The sequence below is a fragment of the Drosophila ananassae genome, chromosome 2L (assembly GCF_017639315.1).
Source record: "Drosophila ananassae strain 14024-0371.13 chromosome 2L, ASM1763931v2, whole genome shotgun sequence".
In the NCBI taxonomy this organism is placed as follows: Eukaryota; Metazoa; Arthropoda; class Insecta; order Diptera; family Drosophilidae; genus Drosophila; species Drosophila ananassae.
This window is the reverse complement of record NC_057927.1, coordinates 24756640-24775091: the sequence shown is the minus strand read 5'-3', so window position 1 is coordinate 24775091 and position 18452 is coordinate 24756640. Positions and strand designations below refer to the sequence as shown.

At 42.6% G+C, this 18452-nt stretch overlaps 1 protein-coding gene and 1 long non-coding RNA gene across 4 annotated transcripts; one reads left to right on the top strand and one right to left on the bottom strand.

Annotated features, from left to right (window-relative positions):
• Positions 1-2397: 2397 nt before the first annotated feature.
• LOC6494741 (transcription factor GATA-4) lies at positions 2398-14173 on the bottom strand. 3 transcript variants are annotated; one of them, XM_014904608.3, is made up of 6 exons: positions 13650-14173; positions 4852-5165; positions 3890-4793; positions 3334-3826; positions 2959-3271; positions 2398-2894 (listed from the first exon to the last, which is right to left on the bottom strand). In XM_014904608.3, exons 1-6 carry the CDS (start codon positions 13683-13685, stop codon positions 2795-2797), a joined length of 2160 nt encoding a protein of 719 aa, XP_014760094.1. In that variant the 5' UTR covers positions 13686-14173; the 3' UTR covers positions 2398-2794. The 3 variants fall into 3 exon arrangements, with proteins under 3 accessions (XP_014760094.1, XP_014760095.1, XP_001965963.2); XM_014904609.3 differs by lacking the exon at positions 13650-14173 and adding an exon at positions 9305-9883; XM_001965927.4 differs by lacking the exon at positions 13650-14173 and adding an exon at positions 9305-9871 and having other exon boundaries at positions 2398-2891.
• Positions 13509-18093, top strand: LOC123257153. The gene is made up of 2 exons (XR_006507143.1): positions 13509-13676; positions 14924-18093. It is a non-coding gene; the product is annotated as an uncharacterized LOC123257153 (long non-coding RNA).
• The last annotated feature ends 359 nt before the right edge of the window (positions 18094-18452 follow it).

The following is an 18452-nucleotide window of genomic DNA, read 5'->3' as shown; positions in this document are numbered from 1 at the left end:
TCCGACTATCGGCTTTTATCTATTTTAACTGCGCGTTGTTAAAGCGCATTTTCGTGTCGTTTGTCGATTTGTAATGCCAGCCATGAAGATGATGGTAGCTTGCCGGTCAGGCCCGTCCCGGCCCGGTCCGGGTTCGGGAGACCCCGGCTAAGATGCACACACTCCAGTCGGCACTCTGCACTTTGAAGTTGGCTAAGTGGCGCCTCGAACCCGGTTCGGAGTTTTTTTTTGTTTTTAAAATAAAGTACGAGTTCGGTCGGATTCCAGAGGGCGCGGGTTCAAGAGGCCGTCCTACTAGGTGGTCATTTGGCTGGCTAATTAAATACAAACGGGGAGTGCTCCGGCCCGGAGCCATCGTTGACAGTTTCAACTTTATGTTGGCTTTTATGCCCCCACCGGCTGACCCTGCCCCAAGAACCTATCCATTCCAGAATCATATCTGGAAACAATCGCTGTATCTGAGGCAGCGTTTTAAGACATGAGCAAATGCGCATTCGCCTCGTCCGAGTGCAATTAGCTTAATAGAAATTCAAATGCATGCAAGGCTCCGGAGATTAGCGGATCACTTTCCGACGTTCACCGCTCCGTACGTCTGTCTGTCATAATTCCCAGCGATAATGTCAGAGTATTGCAAGTTGCAAGTGTGCCACTTGCCGGAGCTCGGCAGATCGGCGAAGGTGCGGGGTGGCATCTGAAAAATGGCGCCCGCTGTCGTATCTTGTTGCCTGTCACATTGAATTATTATTTTACGGTCTTGCCTCCCTGGCGTTGCTCCTAGGCCCCCGGCTCTGCGTCCCCCAGTTCCTCCTTCTCCAGCGGCAATTGGAAATATAAAACGGGTTGGCAAATGGCAAATGTTTTAATTCGCGGCTGCAGAGGATGTGCCACAGGTGCGGCAGCAATTAGTGGTCCGCTCATTATGGACTGGAGTGTTCCTAAAGCATAAATACAATTGCGAGTCCCATATACTTTATGGGGCTGGAGGGGCTAATTGGAAACCTATCCTGTGATTAAAAGTAATGAGAGCCTTTTTTAAACCAGGAATGATGTCTGTTTATCGAGCCATTAGCTTTAAAAAGATATCCCTATAAGGGATTAAATAAAATAAATATAAAGTATGGACTAGACTGTATTTTATCCACTTTGTTTTCTATTTGAATCTTTTACTCTAACCATTATTTATAAATGTATTAAATGGTTATCAAATATATTTATAATTTATCTAAAAAAAGACTACCTCTTGCCTAACAAATGCTATTCCATTCCACTCGATGAGCCAATCCATTCCACTTGCACAACTTGACGCTGCACATAATTTTTTCCAACACATTCCATAGCTGCCGGGTGCTGGGTCCGCCGTCTCATTACTCATTCCCCACTTGGCCAGTCCCAAGTCTCCAGTCCCCAAAAGCCCGAGTGGGTCTGGAGTCTGGACTCTGTCGTTGGCTCTCGGCCCGACTCGGTCTCGGACTCGGACTCGGACTCAACTCCGGTTGCGTGGAGCGCCGGCCAGAGCAGACGCTAATAATAGCGGTCGTAAAACAAGTTTGCCTAATTGATCGAGCGTACGCCAAAAACAAAAAGAGGCAAAAGGCTCAGACAAAGGAAAAACAGGGCAGCCGAGAGTCCCGAGCTCAAGGCGTTAATATTATACCGAGCTTGCGCCTCCTACGGTTTAAGGGGGGAACTCTATTCACAAAGGTTTGTTAAATGTATATTTCATTTTTTCAAAAATTATGTATTTTTCAACTTTTGTTTCTTTAGTATTTAGAATCGCTTCTTTATATCTGAAGGACTATCAAAAAACCTTATCAATTTTAAATAATATTGAAATTTTTTGTGTCAATGAATTCTTCTAACAGTATTTTTTAAAAGCAATCTATTTAAAAACAATTTTTTATAGAATTATAAACCTTTAAAATAAAACATCTTAAAACTACTAAAAATAGAATAAATGTTTTCAAAAATTTAACTATTAAAAATTAATAAATTTCTCTCCGACAAACCTGATTACCCCCTTTATAAACTGAAACAGAGACTCCATCTTCGGGCTTTGGGAAGCATTTTTGCCATACCATCGGGAGATCAAAGGAGGCGGCTGCAGGCGGTGGCGTTACTGTGCGTCGGACAGGCTTTTAAGCGATGACACCAAATCGCTATTTAGACACTGCCTGCAGTCCGGGGAGTTTGCTCCGATCCGAGCTGCGATCCGTTGCGACCTGTTAAGATTTTATGGTGTGGTACGGTAAGGTATCCTTCGGTCTGGCAGCGATCTCTCGCTCTGTGGTCCGCGGAGGTCATTAAAATTAATTTGGATCAATTTGGCCGGCTGCCAAATTGTTGACAATGAAATATAACGAGGTCCCCTCCGGTAGAGTCATCAAAGTCCGGCGAGTGTGTGTTTGCGTTTACAACTTATTTATTTTGTAGAATCTAAAAAAAAGACGCTTAAACGTACAAAATCGTAGGCCTCTTTATGGGCTCGGGTGTTTTCCTCTTTTTTCTTTTTTGTTTTTCGCTAAACTACCTCTAAAGTACTTGAAATCGAAGCGATCCTAAGTGGTTGGCACAAATCAAACTATATTTGCTGACTAAAGGTGGTGTGGGAGGAAGACGAGTTTAATGTCGGGACCTGGAACTCTTCTGGTCCTGGAAACTTTTCAAGTCAGCATCCTCCAACTGGGACATGGCTTACGAGCTACAGCTTAAATAAATATTTTGGCAATCTTGACATTTTGTTTGGTTTTAAGTTTAGATTAATTTAGTTAAGTTTGCATTCTTCTTCGGGGCTAGCTTAGTTATTCGATGACCGCTCGGGAAGACCAGTTCGTGTGATTACACTGGGAGTGAGCTCGCTGTTGGAGCTGCGACCGCTCTCAATGGCAGGAACTCTACTTAAAATAATAATATTATTAAGTTAAAAAATAATCATTTTTGGCTGATCTGAAAAGTACATACGGCTGGACTATCTGGCGGTTTATTGTCACTGGGCTGGGCAGATGGGGGGACTGACTCTGGGCCGGCGTCGACTGCTGGCTGTATGGCGAGTGGCTCTCTCCGGTCACATGGTGACGGGCGGACATGTTCAGCGTTCCATCGGAGGTGGGCGGAGCCGAGGAAATGGTCACCACCCGCTGGCCGCCCGCCGTTCCCGTCGTCGACATGTCGTGCAGCTCCGGACTGGCGTTCTGCTGGCTATTCTGCAACATGCTCACCGGCACCTGGGAGGGATACAGGGGGTTCGTCATCAGGTTGACTCCTTGCGCCATGCCTAGAGATGTAAGAGAAACTACTAGATATTTTTCTTAAGTGCAATTAAGAGAGATAACTCACTGGGCAGTGGAGCACGGTGCATGGGGGCGCCTCCATTGTTCTTGGGCTTGCGTTTCCGCTTCTGGATGCCCTCCTTCTTCATGGAGAGGGGTCGGTTCATATTGTGCAGCTTGAAGTACAGTCCGCAGGCGTTGCACACAGGATTGCCCTCGTTGTTGCGCCTCCACAGCGTCGTGGAGTTGGTCTGGCAGTTGGCGCAGGTCACCCCATTGCGGCGATTATTGGGAGCGGCGGCCTGCTTCGGCTTGGCCTGCCTCTGGGGAATCCGAGCCGGGAGCCGCATGAAGTTCGTGCAGCTGGGGCAGAAGTACTCACTGCCCTTCCGCACGTACAGCGAATGGCAGTTCTCGCACTTCAGCTCGTGGTTTGGCGATGCGGTGGCCGATCCCGTCACCAGACCGGAATCGTACTGGCCAATGCCGGCTGGCGTCCAGTGGGTGGTGGCCATGTTCCCGGTCGGGTACTCATCAATAACCTGGGGATGAAAATTGGTCTGCGGAGGGAGAGAATGTGTTAGAAAACAACCTTCAACCATTCTTCAATTTAAAACACTCACGAAGGACACATTCTGGTACTCGGGCGGGGCGGCCGATGTCCACAGGGTCTCGATAGTGTTGCCGCCGTCGGGGAAGGATATCGTCTGGAAGGCTGCCGGACCCGCCTGGCGCAGCGAATTCAGACCCGACTCGGACTTGGCCAGGAACTGGCCGGTGGCGGGCACGCTGTAGATGGTGTTCGACTGCGGCAAGGTGGCCGCGTAGCTGTTGCTGCTGAAACTGGAGCTGGGCGGGAAGGGGGCGTAGGCGTTGCCCAGGTCCGCGTACGTCTTGGACTCGTTGGGATGGACACTGCCGTCGACCACCGGGGCATCATAGTAGAGGCTCGAGCTGGAGGTCTCCGTCCCGGCGGTGGCGAAGCGTCCGTCATCGGTAACGAATCGCACGGTTCCGCCATGGGAGCTTGTTGCAATATGAACTGACGCGGCCGCCGCCGCTGCTGCTGCTGCCGCCTGGTGTTGTTGCTGCTGATGCTGTTGCTGGTGGTGGTGGTGCTGCAGTGCCTCCGCCTCGCTGCTCATCACTATGGAATCACCATAGCTGCCGCCATTGGGGGTGGGACACTGCTGTTGCTGCTGCTGGTGTTGCTGGAGCTGCTGTTGCTGCGACTCGCCAGGCACCTCGCCCTTCTCGATTGTCTCGATTTTAATGGCCGTCACGTCCTCGCCATTGCACAGTATCTGTCCCGAGGGATAGGCGTATAAAGTGCCCGGCGGAGGTCCTCCGGGAGTATTCCCCGGGTCTGGCACCTCGGAATTCCGTGGCGCCATTTGGACGTAATGGGTGGCTCCGCCCGGAGAGTGGTGCGAGGGGCGCTGGTAGTCGATGTGGCTCTCTGGAGCCGATCCAGAACTGGCGTTACTGGCGTTGGTAAGCTCTCCTTCACGGGACTCGTTTACCTCCCTATGGAAATTTAATAAAATGAATACTAAAGTTTAAATTTCAGTCAAAGGGAACTTACAGAGTCCCCGCTGTGGTTAGAATCCGCCTTTGGATGCGTGGCACCACCACGTACTGCTCCTCCGATTCGCTAACTCCTGCCTGGCTAGTTTGGACCACCACTCCGACGGATGTTGCAGGTTGCTGCTGCTCCTGTTGCTCCTCCAGGGAGCCGGATGACTGTGCTGCTAGCTGCTCGGCTCCGTTGCTGTTCTCCAGCTTGATCTTGTCCAGCAATTGAAGCTGCTGCTTAGTGAGGACTGGCTGGTGCTGTTGCAATTGCTGTTGCTGCTGCTGCTGCTGTTGCTGCTGCTGCTGCGGTGTCTGCGTTTCCATCTGCAATGAGCAAGCGACAAGTGATGAGTGCTTCGCTTTCGGCATTGAGGCGCTTGCCTCAAAAGTGTGGCTCCAGTTCCGGCCAACAGAGTGCGAACTGGCCGCCTCGATTTCCGCCACAAAAAAGTCAACAACAAGCCCGAGAACGAGCCCAAGTCAGTGTCAGAGGGGACATCAAAGCGACACCGCCCGCTCTCGACTCACAGCTCAATTTGTCGCCTACAACCGTAAAGTACCACAAACGGAGACGGGCTTGAAGACCGTCTTCCCCTCCACCCCGCCGCCTGTCTCTCCTTTCATTTTAATACCAAATCTCCCATCTGTCGGCGATCTCAGTGTCAACAATGTCGGACACATTTTTCACTTTTATTCCGGCCGAGAAAGAAATGTTTGCCAACAGAACCCTAAACTGAGCTCCGAGGTCTCTTTGGTTTCGTTTTCATTTCTGTGTATTTGGTTTTTGTTCGTTACTTGTTTCTTTTGGTTTTTGGCGGAAATAAAAGCTGGCCATAAAATGTAGTTCTGTTTTTCCAGCCGCACGTCATTCGATTTCAGTTTATGACCTCATTACGTTGGGGGCGGCACTTCCACCAGGGCAGCTCGGGCCCCATCCTCAACTTGTGTCAACACATTTGATCGTCGCTGTCACCTGATTCACCTGCCCAGACCCCGGCCCGGCCCCGGAGAAGCCAGCTCTTGACAAGTGTCATATAAGACGAAGGCTTTCGCATGGGGTTTCACCATAACTATAAACATACAAGTCCATAATGCCTCATAGAAAAATATAAGGGGGGAAATCCAGTCATTGGTAGTTGTATTCTATTTATAACTATTAAGTTACAAATTATATGGAAAATAATAAAATATAAAAGGCCCGAGATTTTAAAAGAAATTGGTAGGAATTTCTTTGGCAATTCATTCCTCACGAGTTTAATATTTTCATTCGACAATCATACACTATTTTGTATTCCACTGGTAGTGAAACATTATTTTCGTCACAAAGAACATTTATTCTTTAAGGTAACTCCTTACTCACTGACTTTTTATAATTGATTCATTTTACGTGGAACTTTTTTGGTGACCTGCCCGAAATGATTGATATTGTATACATTGCGAGTGGTTACGATCTAAGGTAGAATGTGATTCACGGCGCCTCGTGGATGAGTTGACAAGTCGTTAAAATGAAAAATTACCTTGCTTTAGTACAGAAAGTACAGTTCAAACTCCAAGTATTTAGGTGGAAGTAATGACGAAGGAAGTTGGTGTTCTAAAGAATCCAAAAATACGTTTCCGCGTCTTATTTCGAGGCAAAGTTCGAGGAATCCCCGGAGATAATTTGGTGCAAAAAACGTCACTTTGACAATCGGCCAAGCAACTGCAGATAAACCCAGACTTTTGAGTATGTGTATATAGTAGTACTATAACACCCGATAGGTATGCCATATGCACGTGCCCATGCTTCTGCCCATGTACGGGCTGCGAAAAGTTAAGATACTACGGCCGAACGATACGGACAATATCTTATCCGGACGCTATCAATGTACATAATCAGTTGCTGCTGCTGCTGTTTCTGTTTCTGTTGCTGTTTCTGTTTCTGCTGGGAGCGATTCTGAGAGGTCATGGTTGGAGTACCCCAGGGTGCCCAATCTCCCCCAGGCTACGTCATCAATTGGGACAGATACATTCAAGAATTACAATAAGTTGAGCAAGGTGGTCGGTCGTTCGGGTTGTGTTTGTCATTTGAGAGTGGCATGTGCTATTTGCACCGACCGGGCTTAGTCAAGACCCATTGCGTGGAACGGAGTTATGAGAGAAGGAGGGAACAGGGTGCGGTGCTAAACTTATGAATGAAATCTGCTCAGTCACACCCACAACACCTGTACTTTATCTATATAAACAAAAGATATTGGCTATATAATCGCACCTCGTTTCGCTTTCGTTGAGCTCCGTTTTGTAGTTGAGCAAATCTTAAAGGTACTTTTATTTAAAAACCTCAATGGACTGACCTTTGTTAGTTGCACTATATAAGATATATATTACTTACTAAGTTAGAGAATGCTTTATTATATGAATTAATACTACAAAAAGTATAAAAATGCTACGGTTTAAACATTACTTTCTGATGAGGATATTAACATAATTACTAGTTTAATATATATTTTTCAGAAATTTTGAAATGAATCCCATAGTAGAGATTCTATAAAAACAATGTCTATCAAAGTCTACGGTTTTAAAAGATTTCCACTATTTATTGTCACTAATTTCTTGAAAAAACATCAAGTCAAATTTTCACTTCTTCGTACTAATATGTAAATGCGAAAATGAATAGAAAAATATTTTATACAAAATCCTTATTTTTAAAAACACCTAAAATGAAAGCTAACAAAATTCACTATAAAAATAATTATAATTTGGACTTTGCACCCTTTAGTTTGTGTTTTATGTTCTTTAAACTCTTAAATTTCAGTTTCAAAATGTTTCAAATTTAATTTACATATCTGAAAATACTTTTTTTTTAATTAACTAGACTGAAAGTTATTCGATCGGTTTATAACTCTACAAACTATAGTAAAAAATCATCTTCAATGAAACGGTAAGTATGTATGAAATATAAAACTCTGTTTATTATAAAATATATCAATGTTTATACTTAAAAAATAACTAATAAAAACGTAGTTATTATTTTTGAAATATTAAATCCCACTGCAATGAATAACAATATTATTTTATCTAAACAAAACGCCATGAGCATTCAAAAGTAAAATTTAGGCCCTAAACTTTAGGAACGTCATCAGAAAGTTTGTTTTTTTTTCCCGCCGTTAAGAAGCCTTTTAGAAAAAAAAAAGTACAGCCGTCGGCCTATCTTTCCACACATTGTTAGAAGATCCCTCGATTAATTAAAGTCCATTGCAGTTGCCTAATGAAAGTGAGATAAGCCATTTGCCAGCTGCATTTACAGCTCTATTAAAGGGCCATCAATCCGAACCTTTGTCCGGCCCGGACTCCGGAGAGCCCTTTTCCCTGCCATATCGGCCATCAACTGTCAACTGGCGACGCGTGTCTAATAAAAGTATCTGCAACTGGAACTGCAACTATCGATGCCGCCATCGGGCAACTGTTAACGTACTCGATTTTCATTGGCCAGTAGTACGAGTGCCACTTCCGGGCTAGTGAAAAGTAACCCCCAAAGGGACAAGGGTTGGCTTCATTCATAAGGCACTCACTCCATCCCTTAAGGATACGCTCGAGACAGGACCAAAGCGAGGTGATAAGATTGACATAAATTTCACATTATCCGTGCTGGCGTTAGGCAAGGCCCGACCAAAAAATAGTCCTTTTTTTTTCATTCATGAAAAGCAACTGAGCCGACGTCGGCTAGCGTGTTTCAAATTTTATTTTATTTTTTTTCCTTTCTCTGTCAAAGGTATTTTGACGCCACCTCCGATCGCAGCTGAATTCAATTTTGGCCTCATAAAGATTAGCCATCTTTCCACATTTAACTTGGTTTTCAGTTGTTTGTTGTTGGCTCGTTTCGTTTTTTGTTCTCGTTTTCTTAATGGTTTCGGCTGGGTTTATTTTTTTGGAGCGTACAAAAAAATAAGTGTCGCAGTTTTGCTGCTGCATCCCAATGACTCACTGCCTTATAAATCAATTTGTCTTATCTCCTTGACGAGTCTTCTTCCCCGCCGCCAAATGCGAACCCCAAATCATATCCTTCCTTTGGCTCTAATTAATAAATTATTACATATTAGTGCTTTGTGGCTGATCTATAAACTTTAAGAGTCTGGCTTTTATGGCCGTCAATGGCTTGTCTATTTAGCTTAATGAACTTGTGTGAGAAAACGTTAAAGTCTTTTTATGATCTTGTCTTTAAAACAAAGTTGAAATGATAGATAGGCTTATATAGATCTCGTAAATTGAGCCTCTTAAAAGGTATTTAAATATGTTTAAAACAGTTCGATTTTAGTGACTTAATTTTTTATATTGGGTTTATAACATTCCAAAGTTGTATTGATTTCGTGGGCAGACTTCTCTTTAAGGAAAATTTATTTTTATGAAAATACTTCGAAGTTAGAATTAATATTTTTTAAATTTCCTAATTTTCAAAACTATTATCATTTAATTTTTTCAGTACCCACCTTCATCTGCATTTTTACATTCGTTGTGATAGTTTTGCAGACCATCAATAGAACTTTTCTTTAAAATGGGCTCCTTCAACGTTTTATCTTAGATTGGGTTTTTATCACTAGATTTCTGTTCTGTTGTGTTTTGGTTTCTTTTCCTAGGTATTTGTTGATTTTTTTTTTCGAAATATTATCACATGCACTTATTTTTTATCAATTGGCGCGCAAATTACCAAATTTTTTTGATTTGACAAAATTCTGTCTTTTATTTAGGGAACGGGAATATAATATTTTTATGCCATCCGTGGAGCGATTCTCGAGCGCGCAACCTTTAGCGGTAAGTGATGATACGAAATGCTATTTTTTTTGAGACCAACTCGGCTCTGGATGGCTGGCCCGGGCTGGCTGGCTGGCTGAGCACCTCCTCACTGGCGATGACAACAACGACGACGGGAACATTGCGGCATTGCGGTGCCTGGCGCGCGTTTGCCGCCCAATTAGCTCCTACCCACACACACGCATTTGGCGGAGCACACGGCGCCGCTGCGGTTGGGCGGACTCACACCTGTGTGGGTGTGCGGACGTGTCCGTGTGCCCTGCGTTATGATTTATTCTGTATCCGTGTCAGTATCGCCCCGGCCGCGTATTGGTTATCTTATCGCAACACCTCGGTTCGAGGGCGATAAGGTTTACCTGTGTGGTGGTGCTGCCTGGCCTGCGATAAGTATCCGTGAGATACAAATTGCGCCTGCGTGCTTCGCTTCGTAGGGTAACGAAGAGCCGGCATAAGGTTCCCCTCCGAACACTCCACACTCCACAACCCCATACCCACTCCACTAGCCAGCTATTTGTCAATTGTGCAATTTAGTCTAGCGCATTTTCTAATTGCGCTCATAAAACACTTTTCTGGCAAACTAATAAACATTGCCAACGCTAGTCAACGATGGCTTTGGATTGGACATGGATTCCATTGGCCTCCCTGCCTCCTGCCTCCTGCCCCGATAGAATGGAAGACCTGTCGCCGTCTGAAGCTTTATATGACCCCACACTCGGGTACACACACAGTCCGCCTCCTCCTCGAATGTGGGCCGCTCTGACGGCTCCAATACTCTGTAGCTGTGCTCCACTTTCCCACTTCACACCCACCTCTCGAGTGTTGTAACTAATGAAAAAATGAAAATGTGTTGGGCCTGCAGGGGGAGTTGGGGGCCGAACTATACTCAATACTCAAATCGAAGCCAGGCAGCTCAACAAACACACGTGGTCGAGGATCAGGTGCCGGGGAATATAAATTGCAAAACCTCTGAAATGTCACACGCCAGACAAAGATTGAAGTTTGCGATTTTACGAGTGCAAAGTGGAAAGCTTGATCAAAGATCAGACAAGGTTATAGATTGGAAAGAGTGACGGAAATATCTAGAAATGTTGGGCCTCTATATTCTTTTTTTCAAAAAATGTAAACTGTATTCTCATTTAACTTCAGAACCAATCCAATTTCCCATATTTCCGTAAACAATATATAGTATTATTGTTTGCAACTTTCACTCCAATGGATAGCTGCCATCTATAAGCAAATCAGCCAACCAAACTGGCACAGCCTGACCAAACAAATCATAAATTCTTTATAGTTAAAGTCATAAAGCAAGCAGATATATGACGTCCATTAAAATGCACAACCGACTCGGCTTGGAGAGGGAGATATAAAGATCCCCATAGAGTTACTTTTAATGCCACAATTACGAGCACTTTTTCTCCCAGATCTCCGCCCATGAATGGGTTAAATCAGTTTGGCGCGATTATTTTAATTGTTGCAACCCATGTGGGGCATTAATCATGGGCGAATCTTAAGAGCAAAACCGTCAGACAAAAGTATCTAATAGCCTGCCCCGGTTGCAAGTAGCTGCTGTGGAGTGTCGCAAAATATCTTTGCAGTGATTAATCACTCAAAAAGCTGACAGCACTCGCCTCTACTCGCACTCCCCCCAAAAAAAGATTCCATCGCCGAATGTGACAGCCCCCGAGTCGCTTTACAAATGGCGCTACACGACTTCAACATTACAAGAGATTAATTCGAGAGTAGGACTCGGCTTTGTTGGCCTCTGAAACACACTTGAATGAATATTAAGTCCGGATTAAAGTTTATGAGAGGTTTTATATTAGGAGAGGCTTTAGAGAGGCTTTAAAGTTTAAACTATTCCAGGAAGAGCAAAGATTATGCATTTTAAAGATGGGGAATATCAGTTTTGTTTAGAATTTATTAATCTTTAAGCAAATTAGTATCTACCTACTCCAACAAACTAGTATTTCTAGGTAATTCTTTAAAGAAATGTAATATTTTCGGCAATATAAAGATAAAAAACTTGGCAAGAAAGTAAAGGCCTAAAATTATGTCTGGAAAGTTTAATTATTTTATAAGTTCCTATCTTTGATCTCATAAATGTTTATCACAACTTACAAGTATCTATAAATGGTATTTAGTTTCTATAAGTTCAAAGTATACATTCCATACAGTTTTTTGAAAAAATATAATGAAATCGGTAAAGGTACAATAAAATTGAATAAGAGCTTTTTATCTGTTTACTGAACACTCTGACTCATACAGGAGGCTTTGGCCTGGAAGAGCCGGGCAATTAATACCCTAATTGATGGTACCGCCGCGCCTAGCTTTGGCCGCTTTGACTGCTTTGGCGGAGAATTTACGGCCCTAAGACGGAAGACTTAGGGGCGGCAGACCAGAGACAGGGCCTTCCTACTGACCACTGTCATTGGACGTTGGAGCAGCGGTCATATCGCGGGAAGGAATCGCACACCCTTCAACTTGTCCAACGCCCGTGCAGTTTCAAGTGCTGCGCCAACGGAAGACCAAAGTAGAAAAAATAGAAAACGAATCGAATAAAAAAATGCTCAAGGCAAAAAAAAAAAGCAAGGCGAAAAGCCAAACAATTCCAAAAACAAAGCCAAAAAAAGTTATCTGGCAATAAGTGTTCTTGGCCAGTTGACAGTATCGCCGATCAGTGGATGGAGTGACTCTCCGGAATTTAATTTATACTATATTGTACAATTTTCTTCACTTGTTTTGTCATAATAATATTATTTCAGGCCGGGGCTTTTTTGTTGTATTTTTCCATTTTCGATAAGGGGAAGAACTCTTTGGAAATTAAACGCCCGGCGTGCCAACAAAGGCGTGCGCCTTAGTTTTAATTATAGCCACATCGAAAACCAACATCGGGGATGAAACCCGCCCTCACTCCACTCCCCCGAGGTCGATCCAACCCCGAGAAGTTGCCCAATCCCTGCCAGACGGCAATGGCGTGGCTCAATCGAATAAAATGGAAGTGAATGTGCCCCAGTAATGGCTGCATTCTTGTGCTTTCCAGGCCCTGGCATATTGGGTTCAAGTAAATTCTATTAACCCGACGGAACTCAGAGTTCGGAGCTCCAAAGCTTTCTCCCCCGGGGTCATAAATCATCCGGCCAAAGGCACGCTACCGACATTTCGGGCATGAGTTATGAAAATGGAACTGCGCACTCCGCAGGCGAAATGGGTTAAAGGTTGGAGGAGGTTGTGGTGGCAGGTGGGGAACTGGGCAAGAGGAGGTGCAGCTGGAGGAGCTCTACCAGGTGAGCTGCAGGAAACCCAGGTGAAAGAGTGAAGCTTTCTTTGTTTACGCTCCGAAGAGTTGTCACTTGACTAAATAATGCTCATTCGTATTCTTACGGATGGCGATTCAGACAGTGATGTATCTTTCGGGTGAGTCAGGGGAAAGTTTGGATATCAGTAATAAAAGGACAAAGGTTTTATGGAGGAGTCTCCCCAAACTGATGAAAAATAAAGCAGATGATATTATGAACAAATTATTTGTAAAAGAGAAAATTATATTAATAAATTTACACTTTTTATAGCCCCATAACTTTAGTTATAAAATATATTTTGTAAAAATTATTTTTGACAACCATAAAATGGACATTTAATAAGCCATTTGTCCAGGATATTAAAGCCATCATAACAAATTTTGACAAACAATAATATTTTAGCTTTAAATCCCATATTGTTAAAAATTACGAGCACATAAATATAATTTTATTTAACATAACAAAGAAAATATTAAATATATGGTAATGACGTGCAAAGCCTGTTTATTTTTGAGATGGTTACTTAAAAGAAAGGTAATATGCCATTAAGGATAAATTAACATATGTATTCAAATATATACTACAGGTTTCCCCAGATATGTGCTTAAAATCAAACTGTGATTGGCAGCACTAATATCAGAAATAATCTCGAGAGCCGAGCTTCTTCGGTTTCTTTCGATTCGAAACCCTCTTCGATTGTTCTGTGTTCCGTATACTGTATACGCACCTTTGTTTGCCAATGAGGCCGGGCCAGGTGAGTCATGATTATAACTGGCAATCCATAATAATCCGTAAGAGTTGCTTATTGTCGCTGTTGTTGGGCATTGTTGTGCCAATGTGGGATGTGGAGGCACAGCTACATGGACGCCATTAACGCTAACAATCATGGCTACTGGGGTTGATTGGGATCGCCACTTGGAGTGAGTAGCCGGGTATGGGTACAAGTACGGGTATGGGTCTGGGTCTGGTTAGGTAGCTGGTTAACCGACCCCAAAAAAATAAAGTAATATGTGTTCGAACCGAAACATTATTTATTACTTATGAAAGCTGACATTTTGTTTTTTTTTTTTTCGACCGAACGATAAAAGCGAGAATTTTGTTGAAAAGGCATTTTAGCCATGAGATATTTATGGTTAGATTTTGGTATTTCACGTCTGACTTTTCCGCGTCTGGTTGAGGAAGTGCTCCTGTAAAAACTTCGACCGTCACCACACTCACTACTCACTGATCGTTCCTATCAACCAAAGTGATTTTTCCTATCGTCGTGGCATATAATACTCCGCTATATAGCGGAACATATCGAATATCTGAGAATAGATAGTGGCCTTAGATAAGTTAACGTATCTTAACAGAGATTTCGACTCCCCAACTGGCACAATCACATACTCGTAGGTATGAATGGGAGATATTCCTCTCGGGACAGGCCCCCAAGTCCCCCCTCTAAAAAAAAAAGCCTCGAATTGTAAGCCGATCCCCACCATACCACTCCCCTTTGGACAAACATGGAAATCTGAGGAATTCGCTTAACCGATAATACCACGGAAACTCTATCTGTGACGTAGCCAATTTCTTGGCAGGATTGGGCCCAAAGGAAGGGGGATAGAGGGGAGGATTGACCCAGCTAGATAAAAGTATCTAATCTTGGCTTTTTAGCGATACACGACCACCAATGCAACCGTATTTATAAGATAATGAAGATTTGCTATCAATTCGGTGTTGTTGTAGTGTCGGTTCCTGCCGCTGCCATTGGTAGGATATCGGTATCAGTTTGGGGTATCTCCAGGCTAACTGCCTGTTTCAGTTTCAGTTTCAGTTTCAGTTTGAGTTCCAGTTTCTGTTTCTGTTTCTGTTTCTGTTCCACCTCCGCCATCCATTTCCATTTGCCGCCAAGGGGCACCCGGGGCATGGTGGCTCTCTCTCAGTGGCGGCCTGTATCAGTATATCAGTGTTTGAACTGATAATGTCCCAAGATAATAAGCGATAATAATTTGAATTTTTCAGTAATTCCTTAAGTTTGGACGCCCAGCGGCATGGAATCTAATCACAGTTGGTGAGTGTAACTGGGATTTTCAACATGGAAACATTGCCATCGGGAGTTCGTCGCGCAAAATTGGGAGAAAATCTGAATCCGGAAAATCTGAATCTGAATCTAAGGATAAAACCTTATAGTGCTAGTGTTTTTATTAAATCCCCGATAGCCATGTGAAAAAAGTGCCAGTATAGCCCTGATTTATGTGCCAATAAAAAAATAAAATGCCATCTTTATATAACCCTCCGTGTTGTAAGAGGGTTGTGTGAGTTTTTGGAAATCAACGAAAATTGATCTTTGGCTCTTCGATAAGATACCACTGGGTTCTAATGTGTAAATTTCAGGTGCCAAAGCAACGCTCAAGTAACACTTGAGAAAGCGAAAGTCAACTTTGGAAGTTAATTAACGATCCGTTGATTAGATTAGAATATGCTTATTAACTTTTTTTTCGCCTGATACCATACCTGAAACTATATACGTTAATGAAATTCTTGGAAATTGCAAAGCTTATTTCGGTGCTTTCGATCTTATCCAGACTTTTCAGACCAGTGTCAGTGACAGAGTTCAAAAATTTCCAAAGTTCAAAACTGTGACAGTCCCGGTTCTCCTTCTATGTATGCTTCATATGTTGGGTTTTTATTTTTCATTTGTTGATGTCTTGATGTCTTGATGTTGGCCCGGCTGCTTCTTCCCCGTTTTCATTATCTTAAGTACACATTTTGAAGTACAAACGTCAGTTGTGCGATAAGGGAACGAAAAAGTAAGGTAAAAAAACAGCAACATGTACGTAACAACCCGAAGAAGACATCAAAAAGCAGTCAACTCAAACAACAAACAGAATGGAAAAGAACAGAGGATGGGGAGTGCTCTAAATGCAACTCTATTTGCACAGCTCAGACCTCAGACCTCAGACTCATACCCCCATATCATGGTAGAGCATTATAGTATACCTACCCAGACCGAAAATCGGTGCATTTTCACACTAAATAAATCGGACAAGTTGTCAAACATTTAATTAGGTGCACCGCAATCCTGAAAACCCAAGAAAACCCGGAAAAATCTTGAACATTATGTATAAGGTGTATCCGGGAGACTTACATAACCTTGGGTAGCTGGGACGAAGGTCTTACGGCTACGGTTTCTGCATATGGTAAATACCATTATCAAATCATATTATCTTATTTATAAGCATTATCGTGCCACAGATACAGATTGCCTATCTATGGAATGGGCATGTAAAAAAATCATATATACCCCAGATATCTTACCGAGTGTGGTTATTTCGTGGCTGGCACAGTAAGTTTTGCACTTTCCATTAAAACGCGCTCCGCTCCGCAATTATAAAGTAATAATATAAACGCATTATAACGATGAAAGGGCGGATCCGGATCGTAAAGTGACCGCGGGCCCGGCTCCAAGGCAAAAAAGTGCGAATATAAAAATGCGCAACAAAACGCTTCTAATAAAAGAAAAATAGAGCCATAAAATGCCGAGCGTCAGGCCGAAAATGAACTCATCGTAAATTATGGACTACAAGTGTGTGTATTACTGGTATATATAGACATGTTCATACGAGTGATGGTATAAAAAAAAATCTTATCCCTATACGTGACAAAAAGCCAACAATGCCCAGAAAGCAAACCTTTCTGAAAACTCAACCATCTCCAGATATCTCCATTTTGTGTCATACGTCCTTATGGTGGAACTTAAGAACTTTCCGGAAAAGAATAATCCTCTAAAGTGACTTTGAAATAAAGAAAAGTGGCGTAAAAGTGCTTGAGTTTAGATTTATAAAGTATTTCCAAAACAAATTTGTCACTGGGTGTATACTTTTTAGAAAATATATCACCTTTATATCCATTTAGCCCCGTTCTTGGGCAAATAAATAACTTGTTTGTTTGCAGCAAACTTTAAGACTAAGCTCTCATGAAATTAGAGTCAACAAAATCAGGCTAAAGGCCTAATGATTTTCAAACAATGATTAATAAAAGAGCGATGAAAATGGTAAAGAGCTACGTATGTTTACTTGCCATAATTTTCAGTCTTTATAATAGACACTTAAATATGAGTCATATTTTGATGCATTTCTTACTCATTTTTCTCCTTTATTAAAGACCCAAACATAAGATTATGGCATTCCCACATATATCTTATCATGAATAAATACAAGGCTATGCAACTGGCATTATCACTTCATTATCTTGCTCAAAGATTCGATAGCGAAACCCTGACCCGGTTCCAAAAACTAACAATCTCTTGAGTGAAAGTTTTGCAAAAAAAATCTGTACAACGACCGATTAGGCCGTATATTCTCAGATAGTACCCATATATAATGTAGGAACCAGAAAACTCTGATACTTTGAGCGAAAAGAGCCCGCTATTAAATGACGCTTGGCATTCCGAAAACAAATGTTTATCTTTGGGGATAAAGGCAACGAGGCTAATCAGTGGAGGGTATCAATCAAACCACTGGACGCAGCGGAGAGCCACCCACTTGAGCGGTGCACGAGCCAGCCCAGTCAGGCCAGCCAGTTCGCCATCCAAGCCGACGCGTACAGTCACGTAGCCAACAGAGTGGTTTGCTCCACCCACCGTCACCACCACAGCCATCCCACCTCCCCAACCCCCCCATCGCACACCCTTTCGATTCACCCAACCACCAACCCCATTCCCCACCCCACTAGACGAGCTAACAACCCTAGCAATAAACAAAAAACTGTTTTGCCACATGAAGTGACTTTCAGATTTTGTTGTTGTGGTCGTTTTGTAACGCGTGACTCCCATAAAAAAATAGACCAACAACACCACGATAGTACTGAAACTTTATTAAAAACGAAATAGAGCAAAAAAGGAAAACGAATTATAAATAGAGAGGAGGCCGAGGAAGAGGGTACCGAGCAATGCGACGTTATCTTATCACTGAAAATGTCGCTTTCGTAAATGGCGGCGCACAAAATAATATAATGCACACATACATATGAGAGTACTTCCCCCGCATACTCACACACATACACACACACATACACCGAAAATGTTATTTTCTTTTCCGTTATTTCAGGGTGGCCCCAAATGCTTGGCTCGGAACTTCATTTCATCTAAAATCTGTAAAATTTGTATTCCAAATAAAGTTTATTTAATAATACTTTGAGTTTTTGATCTAAATTGTAGAAAAAATAAATTTATTTAAGCAAAAATTAAGGAGTATAGGATAATCAACTCAACTCCTTTTAATTTGGCTTTGTATGAATGTTGGTTTGTATAAAAAGTATCCTTCTTAGCGAAATGAAAAAATAAATAACTTAAAATATCTATGCATTTATTAACCTTAACTTCATTTTTAAATCGAACTATAACAATAACTATAATATTAATTTGGAAAGATCAAAAGAAATCTACATTTCTTTTTTACACGAGTCCTTACCTTCAAATTTCATAGCATACGTTTTTGGGCAGCGAAAAAAAATATTGGAAATTTTAAAGCATACTTTTAGGGGGCTATTT